General features: G+C 38.2%; 1 protein-coding gene across 2 annotated transcripts in view; it reads left to right on the top strand.

The window, feature by feature from the left end:
* Positions 1–26,752, top strand: part of nfatc1 (nuclear factor of activated T cells 1) — a 53,036-nt gene extending 26,284 nt beyond the window's left edge. For both annotated transcript variants that reach the window (XM_056250700.1, XM_056250699.1), the window contains exons 7-10: positions 5,470–5,525; positions 9,743–9,875; positions 12,163–12,801; positions 25,429–26,752. In XM_056250700.1, the coding sequence (XP_056106675.1) occupies positions 5,470–5,525; positions 9,743–9,875; positions 12,163–12,801; positions 25,429–25,484 (884 nt within the window). In that variant the 3' untranslated portion in view covers positions 25,485–26,752. The remainder of the gene's footprint in view (positions 1–5,469; positions 5,526–9,742; positions 9,876–12,162; positions 12,802–25,428) is intronic.
* Positions 26,753–27,234: the final 482 nt, after the last annotated feature.

Genomic DNA, 27,234 nt, shown 5'->3' with positions numbered 1-27,234 from the left:
CAACACCCTGGCAAGCCTCTGTTAAATCCTAGCGCATAGAAAGTTTTATACATACAAATACCACATGTAAAATCTTGTTAAAGTTTGGTATTTGAAATATGTCATGTTGACCTTGGCTCTTAAGTAAAGTAGTTCAGGATTTTTATTAGTAATGGTCTTGTATGCTTCTCTCTGAGCAAGTAGTCTGATATGACGTGGTCAAGGCAAGGCTCAGTCTTAGGCAAGAGGATTTTCTGAGCACCTCATCAAGATGAAGTACACCGTGTCCTCATCAGTTCTTCAGCGTAGTGAGAGTGGGCAGGTATTCCACTCATGTGGCTCAATCAGAGTGGAGATGAGAGCTCCTGTGACCACAGGCTCCACAGTCCTGCACTAGTACTTAAGGACGTCCCACTGGAGGAAAGGCTCTGAGAAAAGGTTTCGCCTCTGCAGAGATGAGGAGAGTAAGAGACAGCACAAAATGGCCCTGTCCCAAATGGTGCACCTCATATGCACGTACTGTCTTGTGGGTTTACAGTGGCCTCCGCTTGATCATGAAGTCCACGAGCCTGTAGGGTGTCCCATTTGCAGCTGATATGTGCTCTCGATGCACACTTTTGTCAAGCCCGCACTAAAGCAAGCTCCGCAGCAGCCTTCTTCCTTACAGGCAAAGCGGCGTTGCGTCATGAAATTGCGGTCTCGTAGGAAGACCGCGAGTGTTTAGCGTGCCATTTGGGACAGGGCCAATAAAGAGAGATTTACAAATTGAAATAAATTGAAATTAATGAATCAGTTGATTCAAGCATTTCTTTAATTAATCAGATATTTCACATCTTGCCGAACAATGTGCAAATATAATGCATGCTATATATTGTATGCAAAAATGCAGATTATGCAAAAAAATATTACATCATAAAAATAAACTGAATGTTAAAATTGTATTTGATTATTCATATATAAAATGTATAATTATAAATAATACTACATATTTTAGTATTGTTTTTCATAATAAAAGTATTAACACTGTAATATCATTATAATTGTTTGTACAGTTTTTTAAACAATACAGTTGCTTTTTAGACAATTTCTTGCATACAGCATCTAGCACAAATTAAATAAACTTTAATTTGCACATAAATATTTTTCCAAAATGGTTGTTTCTTGCAGACCACCAAAAGAACTGAGGTTAAGAGGAAAGTCTACAGTAGAGATCTGAAAAAAAAAATGACAGTATGACATTATGCTGGTGTACCGCAGATATAATTCGGGGCCCCATCCAAGTGGTGATGTCATATACAAGAGTTTGTATTAGGGGTGAAATAGTATCACTGATGGAGACAGACAGTAATTTTGGTCAATTTGGCTCTCTCTAGTTATTTTCTGTTTATTTTTTTGGAAACACAATTTCAGTTCATCTTTCTTATTTTGCCATTTCTGACAAGTAGTCTATATGTCATTTAGAAAAATGGAATCATAAAGTCTGTGTGAACTGTATATGTGCCACTTTGATGTGGAGTAACATCACTGTAGATAGACGAATTTAACCATAATATAGTTGGTGACTTCATGAAACTGATCTGAAAAAGAGCAGGAGCAAAAGAGAAAGAGAAGGAGACAGTGGCAATGGAGGTTCCCTCTAGCATCGCATTACCTTCCAGCAGTAATGACAGACCGTTCCACCACATCACAGACCACAGCGCGACTAGCCAGGGATGCCCTCACTGTCTGCCCACGAAAACTAGACCCCACTGTCTAAGCTTTCTTTTAAAAAGCAATCCAAATAGTCTCAGCATTCCATCTCTAAAGTCTGAATAATATGTCTGGAATAGTTTGAGGACCTCCAATGGAAAATTTCCCCCGGTGCCAGATTCATCGCAATCAGACGTTACTTAAGAGTATTGTTAGCGCTCCTCTAAATCTGATGCTGGATAACCCATTCCTTGCATATGCTGTTGAGTAACGTTATGAGAACTTGACAAGTCATTTGTCTTCAAATTCGACAAGCAATTTGTCTGACTTGAAGCCTGAGACCTCTTATAAATATTTCAGGTGAGGTGAGAACAATACATTTGATCTTTCTCAGTGGTATAAATAAAGCACTCAATGTCTAGGAATACAGTCTTCAGGGTCTCCTGGAGCATATTTGTCATAGAAAATGATCATGGAAAACCAATACAGTCTTTTCCACCGCATTCTGTTTAAACCCATGAGCATCATCAATGTGAAATGTATGATAGCAATATGCAATTATGTAAAAATATGACTGCGGACAAGCCAATGGAAAGTTTAAAAAGATGCGTTGTCTATTGTTTTAGATAATATTAGACGAATTTCCTTTCTTTCTTTATTTTTAATCTTTCTTAGACACAATGATGCTTTGTTTTTGTGTGTGCGTCTGTGGTTTGCCCTAGCGGTTCGATGCTGTGACCAAACTACCCTGTGGTTTTCTCCTGTTTTTACGGTCTAAGTAAAAAGTCTTTTCAGTGATGTCTTAACTAAAAATAGCAAACGAGACCTTAATATGTCTTTTGTTCCCAAACGTTTGTGTGGGAAAGCCTGTTTGCATCAAAAAACCCGGAGGCTGAAAATAGTTAAATAAAACTTTTTATAACGAGGAGAGATTGGAGATTGAGAGAAAGGACAGATGAGAGTCTGTGACGCGTAAGCGCGCCTCACGCTCTTTAGCCAAACAGCCGCTGCTCATTATCTGAAGCAGAGTTTACCAGGCCTTTTATTGGACCCTTCAGACACTATTTGTCATGAGTTGCGAGATTCCACAAGGGGCTGATGTAAGCGACTGGTCCCTCCATAGCAAAAGCACGTCACACACACACACACTTCTTGGCTATGGTAAGATCATTAGGATTGCATCAGCCCCCCATCTGCCCGAGCGGGTCAGAGGCAGACAGGACATGATGTAATCTCAAGGCTGACTGCAGTATAGCGATTGCTCTCGAAAGACTTTTGGGATTTCTGCCTCTTTTATGTTGTACTGATGTTGTTTACGGCAACGGGTCTCAACTGGTCTTGCCTCAGGACCCAGATGTCCAGTGGTGACTCAACACAATACCATAATCATATTTTCTTTCATAAGCAAAAAAAAAAAAAATATGGTAACACTTTAATTAAAGCCTTTATATACAATACATTATAAAAGTATTCATAATGCATGTTATAAATGCATTATATCCTTTTAAAAATAATTGTTACCAAAGTTAAAAGGCCATATCTGAAATTGGTGGGTTGTCATGTGTTTTAATGCATTATACTTTCTAAAGGTGTGTTCAGTGAATAGATAAGTCATATAATGTATTATAACTGTGGTTACAATTATTCATGAGAACATACAATGCATTATACGATGCATTACAAACTAGCATAATTAATGAATTACAAATACTTTTATAATGCATTATGTATAAAAACTTTAAGTAAAGTGTTACCAAATATGTTGTGAGAGACTGAATAGGAAAACTATGGAAAAATATTCTGTTAGTATTAGCCATATTACATATTGACATTTTAAGTGACACTGCTTTGCACCAAAAATTCCCAAAAATATCAAATACATTTAATATAAGCTCTTTTTCATCCCTCTAAAATCTATTTATTTATCTATACTAACTATGCATGGTGATATGGTTCATTTAATTTAATTATTATAAAATACAACCATATGTGTGTGGAAAAAGTTCAATTCAATCATCTACTGTAACTGGTGATAAATTCATTTTTTTGATTTGATCAGACTTCCATCACAGTGTGATAATATGTGGATTTTAATATCAAAATGTATCTTCTATTCTGAATTGAAGCTCACTCTGTGGTGTAGTCCTTCACATATGTGAGGTGAATGTTAATAATATGTGACCGATCACGGAAACTAGGGACACAAGTCGGTTCTTCGGCATTTTGAGTTATTCATAGATTCTGAAAGTGTAGTCTCCAAGCTTTCCAACGATGTGTAACACGTGGAAATCTGATAATATTTGGAGAAGTTGTGGCCATTTGAAGGTAGGAACTCAAAAAAGGTAAAATGGGAGAAAACGGCCTCAAAAGATTGTGCATTCTCACCTCTCTCTCCTGCTGGGAGTGACAATAGGGCTCATTTACATCTCATTTAGATAAGCCATACCCCCTGTAAAGCTCCCCCTGTGCTTTACAGCTTTTTTTTCTTTCCTGAGCTAGCTAATAACAATAGGTAGGTATGGGAAGGTCTAAACAGACTAAACATGAGATAACATGTACGTGTTCTTAGAATTAAAACAAAACGACAAACTTTAATGCTTAATGCAAACTCACCCCCAGGACCGGCGAATGCACTTCTGCCGCTCTAGGCGAAAAACAATTGTGCTGCCCCTCTATTTGCAACGTTTACCAGCAACAACACACAAAGACCAATATGCCATATACATATAACGCAAAACCAGCAACAACACACAAAGACCAATAAGCCATAGGCCTACATATAACGCAAATAGTGCGCAACGCGCGTGTGCCCAAAATGTCAACAATATTAAAGTTTATGCAGGAGGTAAATGCCTGCTGGCATTTTTCTTTAAGCAGTCATGACAGGAATTTTCCAAATAATCATATTTCCTCCTCAGATTACTGTTGCAAATCTCTTTACACCACTTTCTTATGTGCGTATACACACACAAATGAAATGTCCGCAAGCACATTATATCATCAGCAGGTTCAGCATCTTAAATAACGACTAGAGAGCAAATGAAGCTTAACTTACGTTTCAGAAACGCGCACGGCAGGCCTTCATCGCAGCAAAGGTCTTAACTGCATCCTCTATTTCGATTCTCTGTGCCAGTTCATGTTCTATGGAGATTGTTGCCAGTCCATTAAGTCTGTTCCCTGTTCACAAAACGTTCCCCATTCAAAGCAATCGGGACATCACATATGAAACAGTTAGCCACCGCTGTCAGCGAGCCGAGCCGCCGTATTCAAGCACCGAGGGCGCGCGCGCCGCGCCCATACCTCCGGTTCAGTTTCCCGAGCCCACAAAGTGCGGCGAAAACATTTTCGGTGTAACTGCCACGCTTCAGCTCGTCTGCGACAATCTTTGCGGCGTCCATCTTCATTGAATTTTGATATCAGATAGAGCCGGCCAGAGCGCTGCATATTAAGTAGCCACGCTGTTGGGGGGCGGGGGCAAAAGCGCCGGCGGCTATTCAGTATGGAAATACACACAGACAATGACACGCCCCTACTGCATGCTAGAATCTCCGAAAAACAAGCCGATTTCAACCTCAAAATGTACGCTTTTAAATATACCAATACTGTTATCTCAAACATGTAGAGGCTTCTTCATGATCTCAACTAACAGATTCTGCAAAAAAGCGGAAATCACCAATTTTGGAAAAAAACGCTTCTTTCTCATTTTGCTCGCAAGTTGTGCTGCCGACTTGTGTCCCTGGTTTCCGTGACGGGTCACATATGCTATAAATTTCAGCTCTTTTTTATTTTTATTTTTTACAGATGGCCATCACATTTGGGAAATGGAGGCCAAAGTCAACAGAGAATCCTTTAAATCTGTAAGTCTTGCATTTTACACAACTTTTTTACACTTAAAAAAAGGCAGCAAAATGAAATCTTGAGAATTTTATGAATAAAATTATATAACTATATACATTTTAAAAAATAACTATATATAACTAAAAAAAAAATGTTTACAACTAAGAAATGTTTGTTGTATTGTTGTGTTTGAGGTAAACAGGTTGTTTTTTGTGTGTAAAGCGGATATAATGTATGTGTGGAGCCCTACTCTCTTCTCTCGGGAGGAAACACACACAACACTCGCACACGCAAACCTGCTCCTTGTTTTCTCTATGGAAGATTCTTGCTGCGAGAGCTCAGGGACCACAGTTTAGACTCTGGGATTAGGCTGTGTTTGTGTGTGAACACTGCACCTGCTCCCCTCACCACACACTCTTGTTAGGTAGCACATGTCAGCTCAGACTTTTGGATAAAACCCATTCTAAAGGTCTTAACTGTCAGTATTGCCCAGATAAGAAAAAAAGACAAGCTCTGGAATGTGACAGAATGTTTTAATCAAAGCATTAAAGGGAAAACGCACCAGCTATTTACCATTTTATTTGTTGATTCTCGTAAAGAGAATCTATAATTGCGTAGTGACTCTTTAATTGCTTCTCGGTAGAACTTTCAAGTACGATTTTGGGTCCTGCTATCAAAAAAATGAGCTAGCTAAAATTCCTTAATTTATGGCTAAATTTTAGTAGCTTCTGTCTGAGCTCATGTGTTCATAATAAAATGAAGAGAGCACTATGGCTGTCATATTTTTTTTTAGGATGAATTGATGTTTGTTTCTTCCCTTCCGGAGCCAAAAGCTCCCTGAAAGCTAGCCTTTGTCTGGTGTCTCTTGGTTCATAACTTTATGAGAGCCTCCACGCCTGGTTTCAATGCTTAGCGAGTGAATGGGGACCATCTGTTTGAATGGAGCATTAATGTATTAGACCATTTTTTTACAAGGACGCCTTTGATTTCTTCCCCTCCCTACCCGGCTGTGTGTGTATATGTATATTTATTTAATGTGAACCATTTTCTCACACAGTCTAAACCACATGGCTCTTTTATTTTGCTATGCTGTCTTGTGTCAGTTTTTGGAACGGTTTTTGGGTTGGTTTGTCTTTTCACAAAGCAAGATTTTCTTTAATGTTACATTACTTTTTCATATAAACACCAACATTTGAAATAGTTTCTAGAATTTGGTGTTTGTAAATAAAGGGCGGAGCTTGACTTTTCAGTCAGTAGGTACAAGCTCCAGAAAGTGAATAACCAAATAAGTTGTTCATGACTTTTTTTTTTTTCTCAGATCTCGTAAATAATAACACTGTATGTTCAGTAAGGTCAGCCAAATAACTATAGTATCATATCACTTTAGCAAATTCTCTAATATGTAATCACCAGTTTTCACCATCCATTTTTGATAGTTTGTTTCCTCTTGGATGTACACTCACCTAAAGGATTATTAGGAACACCATACTAATACTGTGTTTGAGCCCCTTTCGCCTTCAGAACTGCCTTAATTCTACGTGGCATTGATTCAACAAGGTGCTGAAAGCATTCTTTAGAAATGTTGGCCCATATTGATAGGATAGCATCTTGCAGTTGATGGAGATTTGTGGGATGCACATCCAGGGCACGAAGCTCCCGTTCCACCACATCCCAAAGATTCTCTATTGGGTTGAGATCTGGTGACTGTGGGGGCCATTTTAGTACAGTGAACTCATTGTCATGTTCAAGAAACCAATTTGAAATGATTCGAGCTTTGTGACATGGTGCATTATCCTGCTGGAAGTAGCCATCAGAGGATGGGTACATGGTGGCCATAAAGGGATGGACATGGTCAGAAACAATGCTCAGGTAGGCCGTGGCATTTAAACGATGCCCAATTGGCACTAAGGGGCCTAAAGTGTGCCAAGAAAACATCCCCCACACCATTACACCACCACCACCAGCCTGCACAGTGGTAACAAGGCATGATGGATCCATGTTATCATTCTGTTTACGCCAAATTCTGACTCTACCATCTGAATGTCTCAACAGTAATCGAGACTCATCAGACCAGGCAACATTTTTCCAGTCTTCAACTGTCCAATTTTGGTGAGCTCTTGCAAATTGTAGCCTCTTTTTCCTATTTGTAGTGGAGATGAGTGGTACCCGGTGGGGTCTTCTGCTGTTGTAGCCCATCCGCCTCAAGGTTGTGCGTGTTGTGGCTTCACAAATGCTTTGCTGCATACCTCGGTTGTAACGAGTGGTTATTTCAGTCAAAGTTGCTCTTCTATCAGCTTGAATCAGTCGGCCCATTCTCCTCTGACCTCTAGCATCAACAAGGCATTTTCGCCCACAGGACTGCCGAATACTGGATGTTTTTCCCTTTTCACACCATTCTGTGTAAACCCTAGAAATGGTTGTGCGTGAAAATCCCAGTAACTGAGCAGATTGTTAAATACTCAAACCGGCTCTGTCTGGCACCAACAACCATGCCACTTAAATCACCTTTCTTTCCCATTCTGACATTCAGTTTGGAGTTCAGGAGATTGTCTTGACCAGGACCACACCCCTAAATGCATTGAAGCAACTGCCATGTGATTGGTTGATTAGATAATTGCATTAATGAGAAATTTAACAGGTGTTCCTAATAATCCTTTAGGTGAGTGTATACTATCAATCGAAAGTTTGGGGTTTTTGAAAGAAGTCCATTATTCTCACCAAGGCTGCATTTATTTGCCAAAACTACTGTAAAAGCAACAATCTTGTGAAAAACTATTATAGTTTAAAATAACTGTTTTATATTTTTATATATTTTAAAACATAATTCATTCCTGTGATGGCAAAGCTGAATTTTCAGCATCATTACTCCAGTATTCAGTGTCACATGATCCTTCAGAAATCATTCTAATTCATAAAAAAAAAAAATTTAATGTGTGTGTTTGTTTTGTTTTTAGCATGATTTAAGCTAAAGAAAGAAAATTTATGATACCATTATGAGATTTTATTACCATTTTGAAACATGTTTTTTGAAATGTCATCTTGACAAACAGTTTTAGAGATTCTTTCTCAATGACTTTTACCTTCATAGAAAATGACTCCTTGGGGGCGTAACTAAGATTAGGCCGCCAAATGACCTAAATTGCCTTACAATTTTTCACTGAATATGTTTTTCACTCAGAAATACCTCACATTACAAAAGTAAAAATGCTTGCAGATAGATAAGATAGATAGATAGATAGATAAGATAGATAGATAGATAGATAGATAGATAGATAGATAGATAGATAGATAGATAGATAGATAGATAGATAGATAGATAGATAGATAGATAGATAGATAGATGGGTGTGTTGTTGGTGATTTAATGCTTTTAAGTACATTTTTACTGAAGTAAATCTGAATTTTTACAAAGTAGAGTTGGAGTTCGCTGCAGGCCAAGGGTCCCGAGCACAGCTGCAGATCAGACTAATAGATGAAATTCCCTCAAACACATTGTGCTTGGTCTGGCATTTCTCTGCGGCTAAGGCGATGTGCTAATATAAATAGTCTGGGAGCTCACCTGCACATGGTTCTAAAACCTGCAAGAAGACTGATGACTTCCTCTCTGGCTACTGTACAGCACTACCATCAATTTCTTCTCAGCCACACAGGGTTCATCTCTGGGTGGAGGAAAAGAGGTTGGGGGGAGATAGACAGTTTGACACTCCCAGCACCTTTCTCATACTGTAGTTATAATCGCAGACGGCTCAGTGGTCAAAAGTTCAGTGGTGTCTGGAGACAGAGAGGGGAGACGCGCAGGGGAAATAAACTGTCTGAACGGACTCCCCGGACACTCTCTCATTCAGGGTGAGAAGCGCAAAAATAACACCGTCTGCTGCATGCAGTTTGGTTTGTCTGAACCTCATCTGCCCCGAGCTCACAAAGCCACAATCGCTGGATGCGTGTGCGGCTGTTGGATGCTGCACATGGTGTGAGGTTGAATAATGGAGATGGTGCTGTTAAGGTTTTTGGTATCTAAAAACTTAGTTTTTTTATTAAAATGCCTGATGAATCTATTCCAATTGATTGTAGGTGGTGTTAAAATACTTTCTTTTTTCCCCTGCTCAATATTCAAGAGAACCAGAAGCAACCCAGACAGCGGCTTTGTAGTATTATAAAAAAGTTTGTTGTTTTTTGAGCGTCAACACTGACACTGCAACATCAGCTGACTGAAATCATGTTCATATATTGCATTTCAGGTGGCTTTGCTTGTGGAAGTCCCATCATATCGGAACCAAAGAATATCCAACCCAGTTCAAGTGAATTTCTACGTGTGCAATGGCAAACGGAAGAGAAGCCAGTACCAGCGTTTCACATACCTGCCCACAAACGGTAAAAAAAAAATCGCCTCTTTCCCCTTTAATTCACGCACGCTTCTTTTTCCAATCTGTGACTGAATTAATTCAGAAGAAATTCTGAAGCCTTGTTTAGTGGATGGAATTGTGGCTAGTTCTTTCTTTGTTAAAAGCATTTCCATAAAATTTGTTCTTTTCCATACCTGCTCTGGGAGCAGTGGAAGGGCAGTGACAGGGTGGGGTCCAGTATGTGAATGCTATTATTCAAATCCAGACTGGTTGCCAGGTGAAATAAAAAAAATGACTTGACTTCTGAAAAGTCCTAACCACCGCTAATTCCCTCAGGCCCAGTGTGCGTAACCAGTGGGTGGTTCAAAGGCTTGAGTCAGACCCAGCTTGTCCCAGCCCTGTCTCCTGAAGTGTGGGCACTGCAACTGCAGGCCGTCCCACTCACACTGCAGTACTGTCTTTTTTTAGACTGGACGCTGTAAAGATGATGCAGGGAATCTGTTCGGGACATTTTATTAATAACTGTCTTTTAGAGCAGAGGTTTTCAGACTAAAGACCCCTAAAATAATAATGATTTTGTACATTATTTATTTTAACTGTTAGTACTATTTAATTATATTAGTAATTCATTTTTTAAATAATTATTATTGATGTTCAAGTCATATACATTTTAATCATACTTCATACATTTTAATGTGGGAGGAACGATAGAACATTTTCCTAAAGTTAAGCTTCTTTTTTAAGTCTTCAGGCCAAGACCAAGAACCCCTGAAATAATTACTTTTTATTATTATTATATTGTTCATTGTGTATTTATTTTTTAACTGCACATAGAAGTGCATCTTTTTTTAGATAACTATTATTGATGTTTAGAGTCATATACTTATACCCTTGTACATTAGTATCATAAGTCTATAAGCTTCAGTGGTAATTGTTACAAAAATCTGAATCATCTAAGATGGCTTTTGGTGGTAACATGAGACAGAGTGACAGATATCTGCCTGCCTGTATGGTCATGTGCTAGAAGCCTCATTTCCCCTTTTAGAGCTTAAAATAGGTGTCTAGGCTCTATTTTAAAACTGCGGTCGGTCTGGGCGGCACAGAGATTTCCCCCTTTTCTCTGTATTGTTGACAGAATGCAAACTAAAACTTCAGGGCTTCTGTGGAGGCATGTTTGTGTGAGGGATGTCTCATCGACGAAGAAAAATAAACGGCTGCTTGACAGTCTGTTGAGAAATGCAGCCAGAAGTTAAAAGGTGAAAAATGTAACGTCATGTGGATGAAGAGTTTGTCAACAACAGATGAATTCTCCCCAGTAGCTCAACATCTGTTCACCAGAATCATATACACCAAGAAACGGTCGTTTTTAGTTGTAGTTATATTATCAGGCTTTTTAATGCTTACAAATAAATGGATGTTTAGAACAAAAAGACATGGATGACTTGGTGAAATTGCTGAAGTATAGTGGTCTTCCCTGGAGTTAGTTATGAATTTCATTTTGAAACACAGGCTTATATTTACATAACAGTCATGATTTGCAGTTTGCTAGTCAGATGAAGATGGTGTTGGGGGAGGGACATTCTCATTCTATAGAGCATCTGATTGGGTAAAAATAGGTCATTGATATTTTTTTGCTTTTTTCCTGAAGCATATAGATGGCTTTAGAAGCTAAACAACATGAACTGAAAGTGTACTACACAGTACTCTTTTTTCTTTAAATTGTCTTTAAAGGCACCTTTGCTACTTGTGTATATGTTAAAATTGGGCAGCCTCTCTGCTAGTTTGAACTCCATGCACTCGATATGTAGGATCTGCTGATCTGTTTCTAATTCAGTTTCAGTCCAATTCTTAGCAATTTGGCTCTCTTAAACCTGAGATCGCATCTTAAAATGACACTCTGAAAAAAATGCTGGATTTTTTCTGGGGGGGGGGGATCAGTGGATGCGAAACTACTGTAGCAGTAAAATATTTCATAATGCACGCTTATATGGTATTAGCACTGGGGGCAGATCCAAAAAAAATAGCCCTTTTATTTTCGAAAGCAGCTGGAAGGCTCTTGTGGTGATGATTCATCCCTTTTTTCCCTCTTTCTTTAAATATTTTCAGTTGGGCGGGAGCGTGTAGCCTCAGACACATAGTCTCATTGATGAGAATGTTTGTTTCGCTGTGGGTATCCTAGCCACAAACCCACTCACTCGCGCTAGCTCGCATAAGTCACATGAACCCGGAACGTGTTTTTATTAGTTTTTCTCCTTTTCCCCCGTTTTCTTCATCTGATCTCTCTCTTTGCTCTCTTTTCGCCTTCGCCTCCCCAGTTCCAACCATAAAAACAGAGCCGCGCGACGACTACGACCTCCCCCAGGTATGTGCGCCGCTCCATCCTGTTGGGTTGGCACTGCATCCGAAGCCCTACTACAGCCCCCCGGCGATGACCCCCATGATACCCTCAGAACTAAGGTCCTGTGTGACGGGCTCATTCGCGTCGAGCCCTCAGAGACTTGCGGCAAAGCCCACCTCCCTGTCCTGCTCGTCCTCCCCCAGCACCAGCCCAAAACTGCAGGATCTTTCCCCGCCTCACATCTCCACTAAGTGCCTATCAGTGGGATTGAACTTGGGCTCCCAGTCTCCTACGGTCCCACACGTCTCCACCATCCAGCCCACACCCGGACGCTACCCTCAGTCCATGCTCTACCCGACAGGAAGCGCTGCATCCTCTCCAGGGTCCCATCCTTCCACCCCAAACTCCGCACCAGAACTCCCCTTCACTCCCAGCCTCAGTCTGACCCAATCACAGGCCACCAGTGAGGCCTCTGCGTTAGCGGCTCACATAACCAAAGGACCAGTGAGGAGCGGGTCCTCCCCCCTCCTACAGGAGGAGGAAGACGCCCCCGCCATGCTGGCTGTCAGCATCAAGCAGGAACCACAGGAACTGGATCAAATGTACCTAGATGATGGTAAGTGACAGCGCACTATTCAAGCGAAATTTAGTGACCGTGTGCATCGTAGTCTGGTGATGTAATGCCCAACAGATGTTTCTAATTGCTTGATGTTTTTTTTTTTGCCTGAGTGCTCCCTCACAAAATTAAGACTGTTAAGATCCAGCGCTAACCGTACTGCCACAACGACAGCGTTCCATGATGTTTAATATATCGAGAAAGCAAGTTAAATTAACTGGAAAGTTAATGAATGACTTCATCGCTTTCCCTTCAACTTTTTGTGTTAAATTTTAAGCATCTGTGGAAGAAACATTCAACAGATGGAAGAATTTTAATATTAGATCTGTCTATTAAATCATAAAAGCTAATAGATAATGGTTTTCTAGTCATAGCCAGACCTTTGACTAAATGGCGAAAGGTCTGATCTACATCACAGCTTGTTCTGGCCCAGAACCACCAACCTAGACAGAAAGAGACTGAATGATCTGAATGACATATAATGCAACAGATCACAGTTCAACAATAATAGGCCGCAATGGGAAAATAAATAAAACAACAGCCTCACAAGAATTGGTGAAAAATGTGTATAGAAAATGTGTATAAAATTTCTGTTTGTAAAAAGTAATGTTTTTTTTCCCCGCAGACAAAAATCAAACAAATATAGAAAAGGAATACACTAACATTCGAAAGTTGGGGGTCAGTAAGGCTTTATGCACACCAAAGCTGCATTTACTTTATTTGATCAAAAATACAGTAAAAACAGTAATATTGTGAAATATTATTACAATTTGAAATAATTATTTTTTATTTAATTTATTTTAAAATTTTATTATGCCATGTACATGTAAATCTTTATTTTTATCTCTCTCTATATTCTTTGATCTGAATTACTTTCTCTATTGCCATGATCTAACAAAGACTTCTTTCATTTAAATCCTACTTTGAGTGCCTTGGAGTACTATATTTTATATAATTGAATATCCCTTATCCAAAAAGTGCACCAGTAAGTACAACATGATACCCAAGTAGCACCCTTTGCATACTTTGCTTTTATTTATCCTGGCAAACTTTGGAAAATATACTGAATATTTCATACTTATAAACCCAACTTTTTTCCAGGCTGGCTGATTAAAAAACCCTTTGTGCCATGACTCCGGAAAGTTGTTTATAGTCAGCCAATCAGATTAGAGCTTGCCAGGTTGAGAAAGTTCTGTCCAGTTTTGTGTGTAATATGCATCAGGCGGTCTCTGTCCAGTCCGTGGGTGTACAGACATTGAGACTAATGGCTCTCTAGTGTATTTGCAGAGACCCAAACCTTAGTGGTTATGAAAAGATCTGCTGAAACGGTGCTTCAAGCCCAACAGGAGGTCACTTTTCAGCACTGTCATTTAGTTTGTATCATGCTGATAGACAAATTGTCTGGACATCACCCCTCAGCTTTTCAACACTATAGAACATGTATTTCTCAAACCTTGTGTTCTCCAAAAGTCTTCATAGGGCTTCCTTCCTGCTGCCCTAAAAACACTATTGCATACGTAAAACTCCTATATGCTAATTTAGTGAAAGAAATTGTCTTAAATCATTCTGCAGACAACAAACATAATGCTAGCGATCTAAGATCCTTCCTTGGAGTTAAGATGTCAGATAGCAGATTATGCATGCCATAGTGGTTTCCTTAGGTTCCAGGCAAGGCTTAAGTCTTCATACATTCGAGCAGTTGAAATATAGTCCATACTGCTTAAACTAAGCGGAAACATGGACAAGTAGTTATGCATGGAGTGAGAGCGGGATTTTTTATGGGCTTGCTTGTCAAAATGATTACCTGTCATTTCTCTCCTGGCAAAATATAACACGTTTTAGCGAGCGCTAACACGGCTCCCTGTGTCATAAGTTCGGATTGCATTTCTTCTAGATTGCAGCTTTAATGGACTCTGTCAGGTGTGGCATTCAGGGAGCTTGTCAACCACTCTCATTAATTTGATTTGAAACAGAGGCACTTTTCTACCAGCACAAAACTGTCATCCGTCATGCACTGCTGTCAACGTATCTAGTATTGAGGTTTTCTGAGGCTTTAGTTGTCTTATTATCATTGAAGATGTTCTTACTTCTTATTATATACTTGAATAAGCTGTCGGTGTGATGAAGGTACTTTCAAACTTCACAACCAACCACTTATCCAATACTTCAGTCTTCATTTACGGCTCACTCTTTCCTCTGATACGGTCCTTCTGTTGTTTTCCTTTGCTTCTTTGAGGAGGGGTTACAAACCCTTTTACTCATGGAAACTCTTACAAAAGCTGGCTGCGAGCCTGGCTCCTGGCCTTCACCAGCCGTAAGCTTTGAGGGGCCTCACTGCAATAAAGCACACTGACTTGGCCGCTGCCGACGCAAGCCTGTGGCTTGAGCGCTGCCAGGAAGAGCGATCCAGCTCGGGCCGAGCCAAAGCAGTAGATCCTGCTGTAAAGGAGGGGGTCAATACGGGAACCGCTCCATACCACGTGACCCACGAGCTGGGTTCCCCATAAGAAACCACAACAAACTTTCCAATTCAGCCTGTGGGGCTGTTAAGAAACATATGTAGGAGTGGTGAGCAGTTTGAACATTCAGAGCATTGAGCAAGTACAGTGAGGACTTGCGAAACATATTTATGCGAATTTATAAAAACACAATTTGTCACCCAATACACTGTTCATTTGTGAGTATAAACAATAGAAATGTTACCCATGAAGTGACAAGCATTTTAAAGGGTCATGAAACCCCCCTCTTTCAGCTCAAGTCTAGCTCACAATCTTTTTGAAAAATGCAACTTAAATGGGCGTGGATGGCTGTGAGAAGGGGTGTGGTAAGGCCATCACTGTCATCGCCAGTATCCCATGCATATCGACTGTCACTAAAAGCAGTGGTAAAACGTGAGGAAATGCTAGATTTTTTTTTTATAGCTGGCAAAGTTAAAGTCTTATGAAATACGACACTTTATTATTGTCCTTTCAAAAGTAACTGAATGCCCTGCTATATTAGCCTAGTAAGCCTACAGTAATCGTAATTCTATTGAGAACATATTAATGTAGGCTACATGTATAATTATAATGCCATTATAAAATATATAGTTTATAGACACTATACGTATATTTGAAAATGATTAATTTTCGCTTAAAAAAAACGTTCCGTGCATAGCCTAGATCTACGCGCCCCCTGAACCCCCATAATAAAGATGGCTCTGTGGAGGTGGATGACTTCTCATTTTAGACACACACACACCTCTGAAGGGATAGAAAAGTCCTCGGGACTTGGTACCGCATCACTCGCAAGACGCAACCTGCATTGGTTGTCAACAAGGCGAAGTCCACCATTCTCCAATTCTCGAAGCTCAAAAATGTTTGGGGCACACACGTTTAGATGTGTCCGTGGTTGATGGAAAACCAACCGCCCAGAGCCAGAGTCTAGCCCGGGCAGCATCGCGGGGAAACATATTCAAACCAATTGGACTTTTGCACCACGAAAACAAACACTTGCGTGCGTCCCATGATTGCCTCTCTCATCTACTACGCGATATCACAGTTTGACATGTCTGTCACTGGAAAGATCCACGTGGTGTCATGAATAATTAAGAGACTGTGTCTTCTCATAGGATATGAAAACTCAGTCTCATTAATAATTATGAGACACCGATGAGTCATCAACGCACTATACTGTGCTCTGCCACGTCACAGCCTGCGATGAAGATTTTAAACCCGGAAGACGAAAATAGCGGAAAGAAACTACAATTTAACCATTTTCACCCTACTATTAAATCTAACAGATGCTAACATTGTCTTCAATGGTGTTCAACACACATACCTCTGATAAAATCTCAGAAAATTTGGTTTAGGGTTTCATGACCCTTTAAACTGTAGTCCTGTATATGAGTTATTAACCCTTGTGTTATGTTGCGGGTCAATTTGACCCGTTTCGATTTTCAAGTTGTTGGTTAACCTTTGTTTTTTTTCTTGATATTTTGTGACTTTTTCTCATTTATCATGATGAACATGCATGCAAAGTTTCAACATGCTGATGTGTTTTGACATATACAAACAAAATTATTGTTACGTTCGTGATGTTCGCGGGTCAATTTGACCCTCATAGACAGCCATTCAAAAGCAACTGTACAGACACAAAATAAAAACATTTATTTTCTGTATGTCAGGGCACTTCAACTCCAGTTCTAACGTGCAAGTGCATCTAAAAGTGCTCTAACCCTAACCAAACACACTTGAAAAAGCTAAAATTATAGTGTTCAGAATTATTTGCAAATTACAGATGAAAATCTTTGTCAGACACAGATAGTAAAATAAGCTCTCATTTCAATATTCAACATATCTAAAATACCTAGCTTTTAACCAAAACTTTTATGTAGGATTTTCAAAGGCAGCTTCACAGAGCCAAAAAATAAATAAAAAACATTTATTTGATGTATGTTTTTGTTATGTTTGGTTTCTCACTTCCCCGTGAGTGAATAATGAAACTAGGAAAATAGGTCTTAGGAAACTAGGGAAAGTTAACTTAGGAAAATGAAACATTTTCATTATACAGCTATTTTTTTTTGTTAAGTTACGATGTTCAAAGCATAAAATGTAAAAAAAAAAAAATATATATATATATATATATATATATATATATATATATATATATATATATATATATGCAAAAAAAATCAGTATACTGTTTATTTTCCAATTTTTTCTAAACAAAACTGTTTAAAAAAAATGTTTTAAAAACATTTTCATAAATCATATTTTCAGATATAATGTTGTAATGTTTGACAAATGTTGATATTAAAAGTTTACAGTTTGTATCTAAATCTTTGTTGTTTTTCATAGTGTGATTTTTGAGGAATTGTATTGAATCCAATTAGGGTCAATTTGACCCGGTCCATAAGGGGTGTACACAGAAATCGAACAGAACACAAGGGTTAAGATGTCTTGACTCGTGCTTGAAGTAATAGTCGATAGTGGTGATGAAAACCAAAAATGAAAACTCATCATCATGTTGTTCCAAACCTGTATGACTTTATTTATTTTCTGAGTACAAACTGAGATATTTTAAATTATGTTTTTGCTCTGAAACAACACTGAACCCATTTGACTCAATGTATGGACCCCTCACCTGAGGGAACCTGAGAATTTTTTCCACAAAAGTAAAGGATGACAGAATTTACATTTTTGGGCTTTAAATAATGTAATTTGTTGGGTGCTTACATAAGAGTTTAAATAGAAGAGATTGGTAGACATATCATAATTTTGCTAACATTGTAGCAAAGGCCAAACAGATCTTGTGGTCATACTTGGTTAGGCTAACATAGTTTTTGAGGAAGATATACCCCTGTGAGTCAATTATGAGGCCGGTCATTGCGTAGATGACAAATCCCAGTGTGATTGTGATCCTGACCCGAGGTCTGTTTTTCTTGTCTTCTGCTGATTAAAACAATTAGGACTACTGGGAGTTTTGCCGCTTGCGGACCCCATAATGAGGCTAACAGTGCTGGTGGGATAATTGTTTGGTAGTTCCTTGTTCCCCCATTGTTTCCTGGAGGTAGAGAGCAGGCCAGGTCTCTGGGCTCTATCACACGGATCCAGCTGCTGCTTATCCTGGTCCAGCAGGAAGCAGGTTCTTGGGTTACCTCACATCCACATATTCACTTCCCAGTCAGAGTCACAACAGCAATCCCAGAGATACAAGACCTTTATATCACAGTTCAAGAGGTACATTTGTCAAAATAAAACAAAAATCTAAGTAATATTTATTTATTTGTTTATGAGCTTCTGTAAGGCATGCATTTCTTAATTTAGTCAGAAGGATACATAAATATGTATCTGTGGTTGCTAAAATGGTCATTGGCTGTAATAAGGAAGAATCCTGAGCTTTTTATTTCAATGTCAGAACCACTAAATGTAATGGAACATGGAATGGACTCTGATCTGAATTGTTTTGTTTTAAATATCAGTTCATGCCAGTGCTATTTTAGTATTGTTCAGGTATTATTATAGTTTCTATTAATATTTTTTATTAGCTTTTATTTTTATATTTTCAGTTTTCTATTAACTATTTTGTTATTAATTGTAAGTTACTATTTAGTTTTACTTTATTTTTATTTCAGTTTTCAATTAGTGCTAATTTTCATTTAGCTTTTCATATTTTATTTATGTCTTATTTTATTTCAGCTTTATTAAAAAAAAAACGTTTTTTAATATTTCTACACTGTAAACAAATTGCTGTAGTTATGCAGCTGTTTGCCAGTAACTTACTGTAGATTTAAATTGATGTATATTTACTGGCAACAGTTTGTTCAAAGTTAAATGAACATTAAACATTAACAAGTCTTTGTCTTTACAGAATAAAATTATAAAATAACAATCTAATGCAAAGCATTCTGGGAACCAGAAATCTTCATCAACCTTTTTCTGTTTTTTTTCCTTCAGATTTTGGTTCCCAGAATGCTTTGCATGAGGCTGTTATTTTAGTTTTATTCTGTAAAGATAAAGACTTGTTAATGTTTAATGTTCAATTAACTTTGAACAAACTGTTGCCAGTAAATAACATCAATTTAAAACTACAGTAAGTTACTGGCAAGCAGCTGCCAGTAATACTGTAATTTCTACAGATTTTTTTACAGTGTACGTTTTAACGATAATAACCCTGATTCATGCATTCCCTGCGAATCGAACCCACGATCTTGACATTGCTAGCACCTACTGTTGGGCTATTGTTTTAAATATCCTCTACTGTTTTAGCATGTTATTGAACTAGAAATGGTGTCCAACGCCCAGATTTCTTTTTTCATGCAGAGGGCTAATAAAAACCTGGCTGACGAATGCATCGATTCATGATCTCCGTCTCTGTCGCACTCTATAAACTCTGTTCATGCATCATCTTCACTCTGAATTGTTTATCACGTGCTGAAATACCAATTGAGTCATGCTAAGCTTATCGGGTTATGAAGGGTAAGTCTCGGCTATTCTTTGCCAACTCAAACAGCACCAGGCTGAAATCAAAAACACTTGTTAGTTTGGTATGAAGCCCTAAGTAGCATCTCATATTGCAGCTTTATTATAGTGTATCCAGTCACTTATCACTTGTTGAAGTCCTTTCATTAGACTCCTCATTCGAAATGTGGCAGCAAATTGAGATGTATCCTATGGCAACTGCCAACAGTTTTCTTTTCAAGCCAACAGTGTACAAAAGCAGCATCGCAGTGCATGAGTCACTAGCTGCTATCCTTAGCCAAAACCCCAAACCAAAATTGTTGACCAACAGAGACTTGAAAACAATCAAAGTTTCCTTTGGTCTTTTCAAAATGTTAGTGCATGTGTCAACACCTACTGAGGTTCTCTTTATTTACCATAAGCACTCCGAACAAGATGAAACCTCTTCAAATGTAAGTTGTCATCTTGGCTCAAAATAACAGCGTCCCTTGAGTCTCTCCGCTCAGCATAAATATCTTGATATCTTTGGTTATGTTCACGTTTCTCTTTTGTACTCTCTTTTGTGGCATGCTCTCCCAAGAATGAGTTAACAAGAAATCTGTGTGTCCTGTTATTCACGCCAAGGAGGCACATGGTTCAAAAGGATTTGAATGATCAGGTCAATGTAAGGTGAAACCTCAAGGGAGCTGTAAACAGTCAAAGTTATGCTGCTTGCACTGAATCTGGTGCAATTCGAACACGTGGCGAATGCTGAAAAGTGTTAGTAGACGGACGCTTCGTCATCTTAGAAAAGGTGTTTATACCAAGACACAATAGGTCATGGCTATTAGAACTCACATGTTTGTACTACCAGTAATATTACCAGAGAAGAACCTATTTATCTTACAGACGTTCCATTGATTTACTTAAAGGGATAGTTCACTTTGAAATTAATTTTTGACATGTTTTAGCTTACCTTAAGGGCATCCAAGATGTAGGTGTCTTTGTTTCCGCAGTAGTTTCAATTTTGAAATTTTTAGGTCAAACCGTTCTTGTCTGTCAGTCATATAATGCAGGTCTATGGTCACCACCTCAAAGAGCATGCACAGAGAAGTCCAAATTAAACATGATTTAATGACTCGTAAATGTAAGTACACATTGATGGCCTAAGACACGAAACGAGCGGTTTATGTGAGAAAACGAACAGTATTTATATCGATTTTACCTCTTGTAACGCACAGACCGAAGCGCCCGCGCCCTCAGATCACTTGGACATGGCTGTGGTTTCAAGAGGTAAAAACGATATAAATACTGTTCGTTTTCTCACACAAACCGCTCGTTTCGTGTCTTAGGCCATCAATGTGTACTTACATTTACGAGTCATTAAATCATGTTTAATTTGGACTTCTCTGTGCATGCTCTTTGAGGTGGTGACCATAGACCTGCATTATATGACTGACAGACAAGAACGGTTTGACCTAAAAATTTCAAAATTGAAACTACTGCGGAAACAAAGACACCTACATCTTGGATGCCCTTGAGGTAAGCTAAAACATATCAAAAATTAATTTCAAAGTGAACTATCCCTTTAAATATAGACCGTTATAAATATAAAACCGTTTTAAATATAATACCGGTCAAAAGTTTGATTTTTAAATGTTTTTGAAAGAAGTCTCTTATGCTCACCACGGCTGCATTTATTGGATTAAAAATACAGTAATAATGTGAAATATTATTACAATTTAAAATAACTGTTTTCTATTTGAGTACACTTTAAAATGTAATGTATTCCTGTGATGGCGAAACTGAATTATTCCAGTCTTCGGTGTCACATGATTCTTCAGAAATCATTCTAATATATCATTAATTCTAATAAATTAATTTGCCATCACAGAAATAAATGACATTTTCAAAATATATTAAAATAGTAAACAGCTATTTTTAAATTGCAATATTATTCCACAATTATACTGTTTTACTGTATTTTCGATTTAAAAGAAACTAAACCCAAATATTTGCTTGTAGCTCTCTGGTTTGGACATAATTTTTACCCTTAAAACTTGTGTCTGTCCCTTCAACTCATTCAGTAGTCTTTCGCATCGAAAAGATGTTTTCTTTAGTGTCCCGCTCACCATAAAACTTTATTGCACGTGTGCAGTCCTGCAGATATTTCTTCCCAACCTCCTCTGTTTTGACAGTTGGGATCCTAGTGATTCAAGAGACCTGCGTTTTAATGTCCAAACTCCCATGGCAGTTGTCAGTGCTCGCCAAATTTTTCACGAAGATGTATTGACGTAATTTACTCCCTACTGTCAAAGGTCCCTAATTGTTTCAGTATGGAGTGGTGTTTGTGTGGCATGTCCATGTGTGATTTTCTCCCCATAATTCAACCATCTCATTGATTCATTTCCTGTTCACATATTAGTGCTACTCAATCAGAACGCTACTGGCAGTAGCATATCATATGGGCTTATGCCAAAGGGAATATGAAATCTTAAGGGATTTTAATATTTATAAGGCTGTGAAAAATATTTCTCCAGCTTTACTGGAGCTTCGGTATATTTCGGTATATTAGTGGTTAGAGTTGTGATATTCTGAATATCAGGGGTAAATTTAAGTGTAGATTTTTGTGTTTTGTCAGCTGACGGTTTCCCGAGGCGTAGTTCTTTTAGTCTTTCAAGAAAGATCCTGTGTCAGTTTGGTGAAAAAGAGAAACCAGGAGACTGGGAAGAGGCCGTGTCAGGCCGGGGTCAGGTAGGCTGGGTGCGCCTCCCCTCATGAGGAGATGAAAGACAGATTCGGCTTCATTGTTTAGAGGGAACGTCAGCATTCCGGACTCTTCTCAGTCCCTTAGGCAGTTTTGCAGTGGGAGCACGAAGACCATGGTTCATTTGCAGGGAATTCCTCAGCAGGCTTCCTGGTCTTGGCCGAGAGAGACACTCGAGGGAAGGAAATACACCGCCTTCAGCCACATGTCTTCTCAATCTCTCTCTCTCTCTCTCTCTCTCTCTCTCTCTCTCTCTCTCTCTCTCTCTCTCTCTCTCTCTCTCTCTCTCTCTCTCTCTCTCTCTCTCTCTCTCTCTCTCTCTCTCTCTCTCTCTCTCTCTCTCATTGTGTCACAGCCTTTAGATTGTTGGGATTTTAAGGCTTACATGATTTTTAAGGGTCGTTTAAGGATGTGACTTATTCATTACTGTTCAAAAGTGACCGTAAAGGCATCCGCTTCTGTTTCAAATAAATGCTTTTGAACTCTGTTTATCAAAGTATCCTGAAAAAATTGTATCACGGTTTCTGAACAATATTAAGAAGCACAACTGTTTTCAACATTAATAATAATAGGAAATGTTTATTGTGCAGCAAAACACCATATCAGAATGACTTCTGAAGGATCATGTGACACTGAAGACTGGAGTAAATTAAATTTTAATAGAATAGAAAACTGTTATTTCAAATTGTAATAATATTTCACGACATTACTGTTTTTAATGCAGCCTTGTTGAGCATAAGAGACTTTTTACAAAAAAACATTTTAAAAATCTTACACCACACAATTTTTGTAAATGTGTGTAAAATCCCAATATCTTGAATACATGATGCTGATTGACGATAATGCTAATGTTATGAATAATTCCATTTAAGAACAGCAAAGGAGGCGTAAATTACATGTTTGAAATGAAAAACACTTATTCTACTCAACATTTAATCAAAATTCATTAACAGTAAGCCTGAAAACAAATGTTTATTGTTAGATTTTGTTATACTTTTTCCAATGCTGATAATCTCAAAATGACCAAATATATATATTATTTGACACAGAAAAGGTTAAAGAAGTATAACTATGACTTTAAAACGTTTTATGCCGTTAGAAAGATGCAGAATTCTGCTGTGATGATATTCCTCACCACAAATGAGGAAAACACACACAGCTTGTCTAATAGTTATCAAATGCTTCCTGCAGGTGCTTACGTCTGTGCTAAAGAATTCAAAGGCCAACTAAAGCAGTCTGCGCTGATCGTAAGGGAAGAGGAATGTGCTGTTTTGAAACAGATAGAGCAACCGATAGAGTTGCTATCTATGGCCCTTAGAGGTTTAAGAGCCGTTAAAAAAAAATTGCTTTTCTCAGAGCTAAAAGGCTCAAATGTTTTGCAATAAAACCATTGAAGGCTTGAAAACTGAAATACAGACATTTAGGGAAGGGTAATGTGCTGTGTGTTGGTCATACAATGCTCCCTATGGGCCTGCGAGTAAGATAATATGTCTACCGCTAATATGCTAACATGCTAACTCTAAGAGGCAGCCTCATCCGGTTTCCCCTGCTATCACACAGCGAGTGAGTGCCAGGCTGTTTGTGTAGCCTGAAGCCACGCTAAGTCACTTCCCATGCTCGGGCCAAAGAATACAGCTGACAGAAGGAGCCAGGGTCCTAGTGTGTGGGAAAATGCAATGACAGATAGAGGGCAGGAAGATAGCAGACGGCTGGAGTTGCAGGGTCCTCCGTAAGAGGGCATGAGATCTTCTGATCTTTCTTCCTCTCAGTCTCAGGGAAGCCACTCAAAGAGACTTGATTTACTTTATTCATGTTATTTATATTGACTGTTGTTGTGTTTGGGGTCACAGATGCTGTATATGTAGAAATTATAATTAAACTCTTATTTTACCTGTTAAAATCTTTTACTATGTTCCCCGGACCTAATTAAAATCGATCAAACTGACATTTTGTTTATAATCAGGTCTATTAGGATTTGCAAAAGAATGTCAAATAATCTTGAACTTCAATTGGAAGTCAATCAAAATGGATATTTTTTACTTCCTTAATACATGTTTCATTTTTTTTTTTTTTTTTTTTTTTTTTTTTTTTGAAAATGAGTCATATCACAGAAGCAAAATGATTTGCTGATCAACATACTCAACATATTTTGAATTTATTTTAGTCATGTCAACCACCTGATGAGTGTATGTAAACTACCGTTCAGAGGTTTGGGGTCAGTACGTTTTTTTTAAAAGAAATGAATACTTTGATTAAAAAGGGACACATTAAATTGATCAAAAGGGACCGTAAACACTTCAATTATGTTACAAAAAATCTTTCTGTTGTTTTGAACTTTCTATTTATCAAAGAATCCTGAAATAAAAAAATGTATCACGGTTTCCGCCGAAATATTAAGCAGCACAACTGTTTTCAACATTGATGATGATAAGAAATTAGCATTTTAAAATGATTTCTGAAGGATTATGTGACACTGAAAACTGGAAGTTGCTGAAAACTCAGCTTTGTCATCACAAGAATAAATTACCGGTACATTTTAAAGTATATAAAAATAGCAAACAGTTATTTTAAATCAGAATTATATTTCACAGTATTACTGTTACTGTATATTTGATCAAATAAATGCAGTCTTGGTCAGCATTTCTTTCAAAAACATTTAAAAATCTTACCGACCCCAAACTTCTGAACAATAGTGCATGCTGGGGAAAACAACCGTGTCTATTATTTTAGTGCTCTGTTACAGACGAACAATACATCATCTTTCTAAATCGTCCACATATAATAGATGTCTGTGACATACATCTGCAACCAGGGCAAGACAGCATTTTAAGAATGAACAGTTTTTTGTAAAAGTGCATTTAGCAATATTTTCCTGTGCTGATACAATTGTTTGTTTTGGGTGTAGCCTAAAAGTAACATGATTTCCAATTGCATTCACAGTAAATGAAATCATCAGGAACGATCTCTCCAGCATCTCCGTGCACAGCCATGCATAGCAGCCGAGGGTCCCTCTGAGAAGACCACGGCAGTCTTGAACTCTTCAGCATACCAAATTTCATACAGAAGATCTGAATCTGCAAGACCTGACCCTGATAACACCGACTCAACAAACAAACCTTGTGCTCTCAGAGTTCCACTTGATGCGAGGCCGTCAGAACTCACCGAACCTTGCTTGTTTTATTTCCACGGGGAACCTGAAAACCAGCCTAAAAGCACAGAAAAAAGAAAAAAAACAAGTGCACTTCACTTCAGAATTTATCAGCACATCCTGCCGAGACGGAGCCGTGTGCTGTTGTGGACCAAGTTGTCTCTCCTTTTGCTTTCCTATTTACTCTCTTGTACACGATGTAGCTTTTTAAATTATTACCGTAAGTGCAGTTTGACATCTTTCTCCATCCACGACCATGTACATTTCTAAAAAAAGAACATTTGAGTCTGGTCACAAATCCAAGTAATTTTGCAGGCCAAAAGCCAGGCGTACAGTTGACGCATGCACAATTGTAAATTATAACCTAAACTTTTTTGTTTTTGTTTTGGATGCATGCGTATGTGAATGCAGCTGTGCACTTCTGAAAACTCACTCTGTCTGTGTTTTTGTTACATTTCATCATCCAGTGGCACAAATACGTGTGGTTTAATGAAGTATCTGTTCCTCATGAAGAAGAAAACATTGACGACCGCCTTTATGGAGACGTTTGGTCGAATATCACTTTGAAAGCCTTGACCTATTTGTAAGCCCGAGCGGCCTTGTTGATTTGCCTTACGCTTATGCCAAATTGTGGTTTTGTTCATCATTTGACAGCAGATGTCTGTGCTTATCTCTGAATAGCCATTCCAATGTCTATAGCTTTTTAATACCAGGTATGATATGTACTTGTTAACTGGAATTTTTATGAATAGAATAGAATAGAATTATTTATTTGGAGTGAGCTGGAATTAATCACACGCAAGCCATAAGGGAATATAGTAATTCTGTCCCCTCTACGGTCACAATGGTAGCAAATTTTGTGACCAGAATGACTGGACTGGCATTTGTCAACCATCCAATATTATTCTAGCATTTTTTCAAGGCAGGATAATGGTTTCCGATTAGGCTACGCTCTCTTGAACTGCCTTTAAAACGGCAGAATATATGTTTCACTATAACTGCCTCTATGACCTGATGGTTTACTGCACTGTGCCTTAAAGTGTTTATTAAGCAGGAATACTTTTATATATGTAATTGTCCTCTCTAATTATAAACGTAATGCATGTTTCTCAGCATATAATGAGATTTTCGTACAGGGGGTTTTGCTTCCTGTACATTGTATCCTGTCTGTAGGTTGTTAGGTAATGTATGCACTTTAATTTGTATTTTTTCTGTACTGGGATCTCAGAAATACCACATATTGTTTTGTTGTTGTTGTTGTTGTTCTTTCTTGACAATCAGACCTAACATGATATATTCTTCCGCAAGGTATCAATGACAACAACAGAGTTTTTCTTGCAAGTATATGTATTCAATTACCCATGCTTGTTACATTTCTACGGAGCATTTACATTTCAGTACCAAAATATGCACAATAAATTCATGCTTTGTTGGCTCTTTTAGAGTTGTGTATAGTTGAATGGTGTACAGATATGCATACAAATATATAGAAAGTACCAGTTGTCACAATGTCTATTTCTCAGTAACCATAAGATTTGTAGATATACTGATTCAAAAGCCTTTTAAATTACAATATTTCTTTGTGAATTTAATCCTCC

Source organism: Rhinichthys klamathensis, unplaced genomic scaffold (genome assembly GCF_029890125.1).
Source record: "Rhinichthys klamathensis goyatoka isolate OS25496 unplaced genomic scaffold, OSU_Roscu_1.1 h1tg000073l_1, whole genome shotgun sequence".
NCBI lineage: Eukaryota > Metazoa > Chordata > Actinopteri > Cypriniformes > Leuciscidae > Rhinichthys > Rhinichthys klamathensis.
The sequence above is the reverse complement of the archived record's forward strand: the minus strand, read 5'-3'. Positions and strand labels throughout refer to the sequence as shown.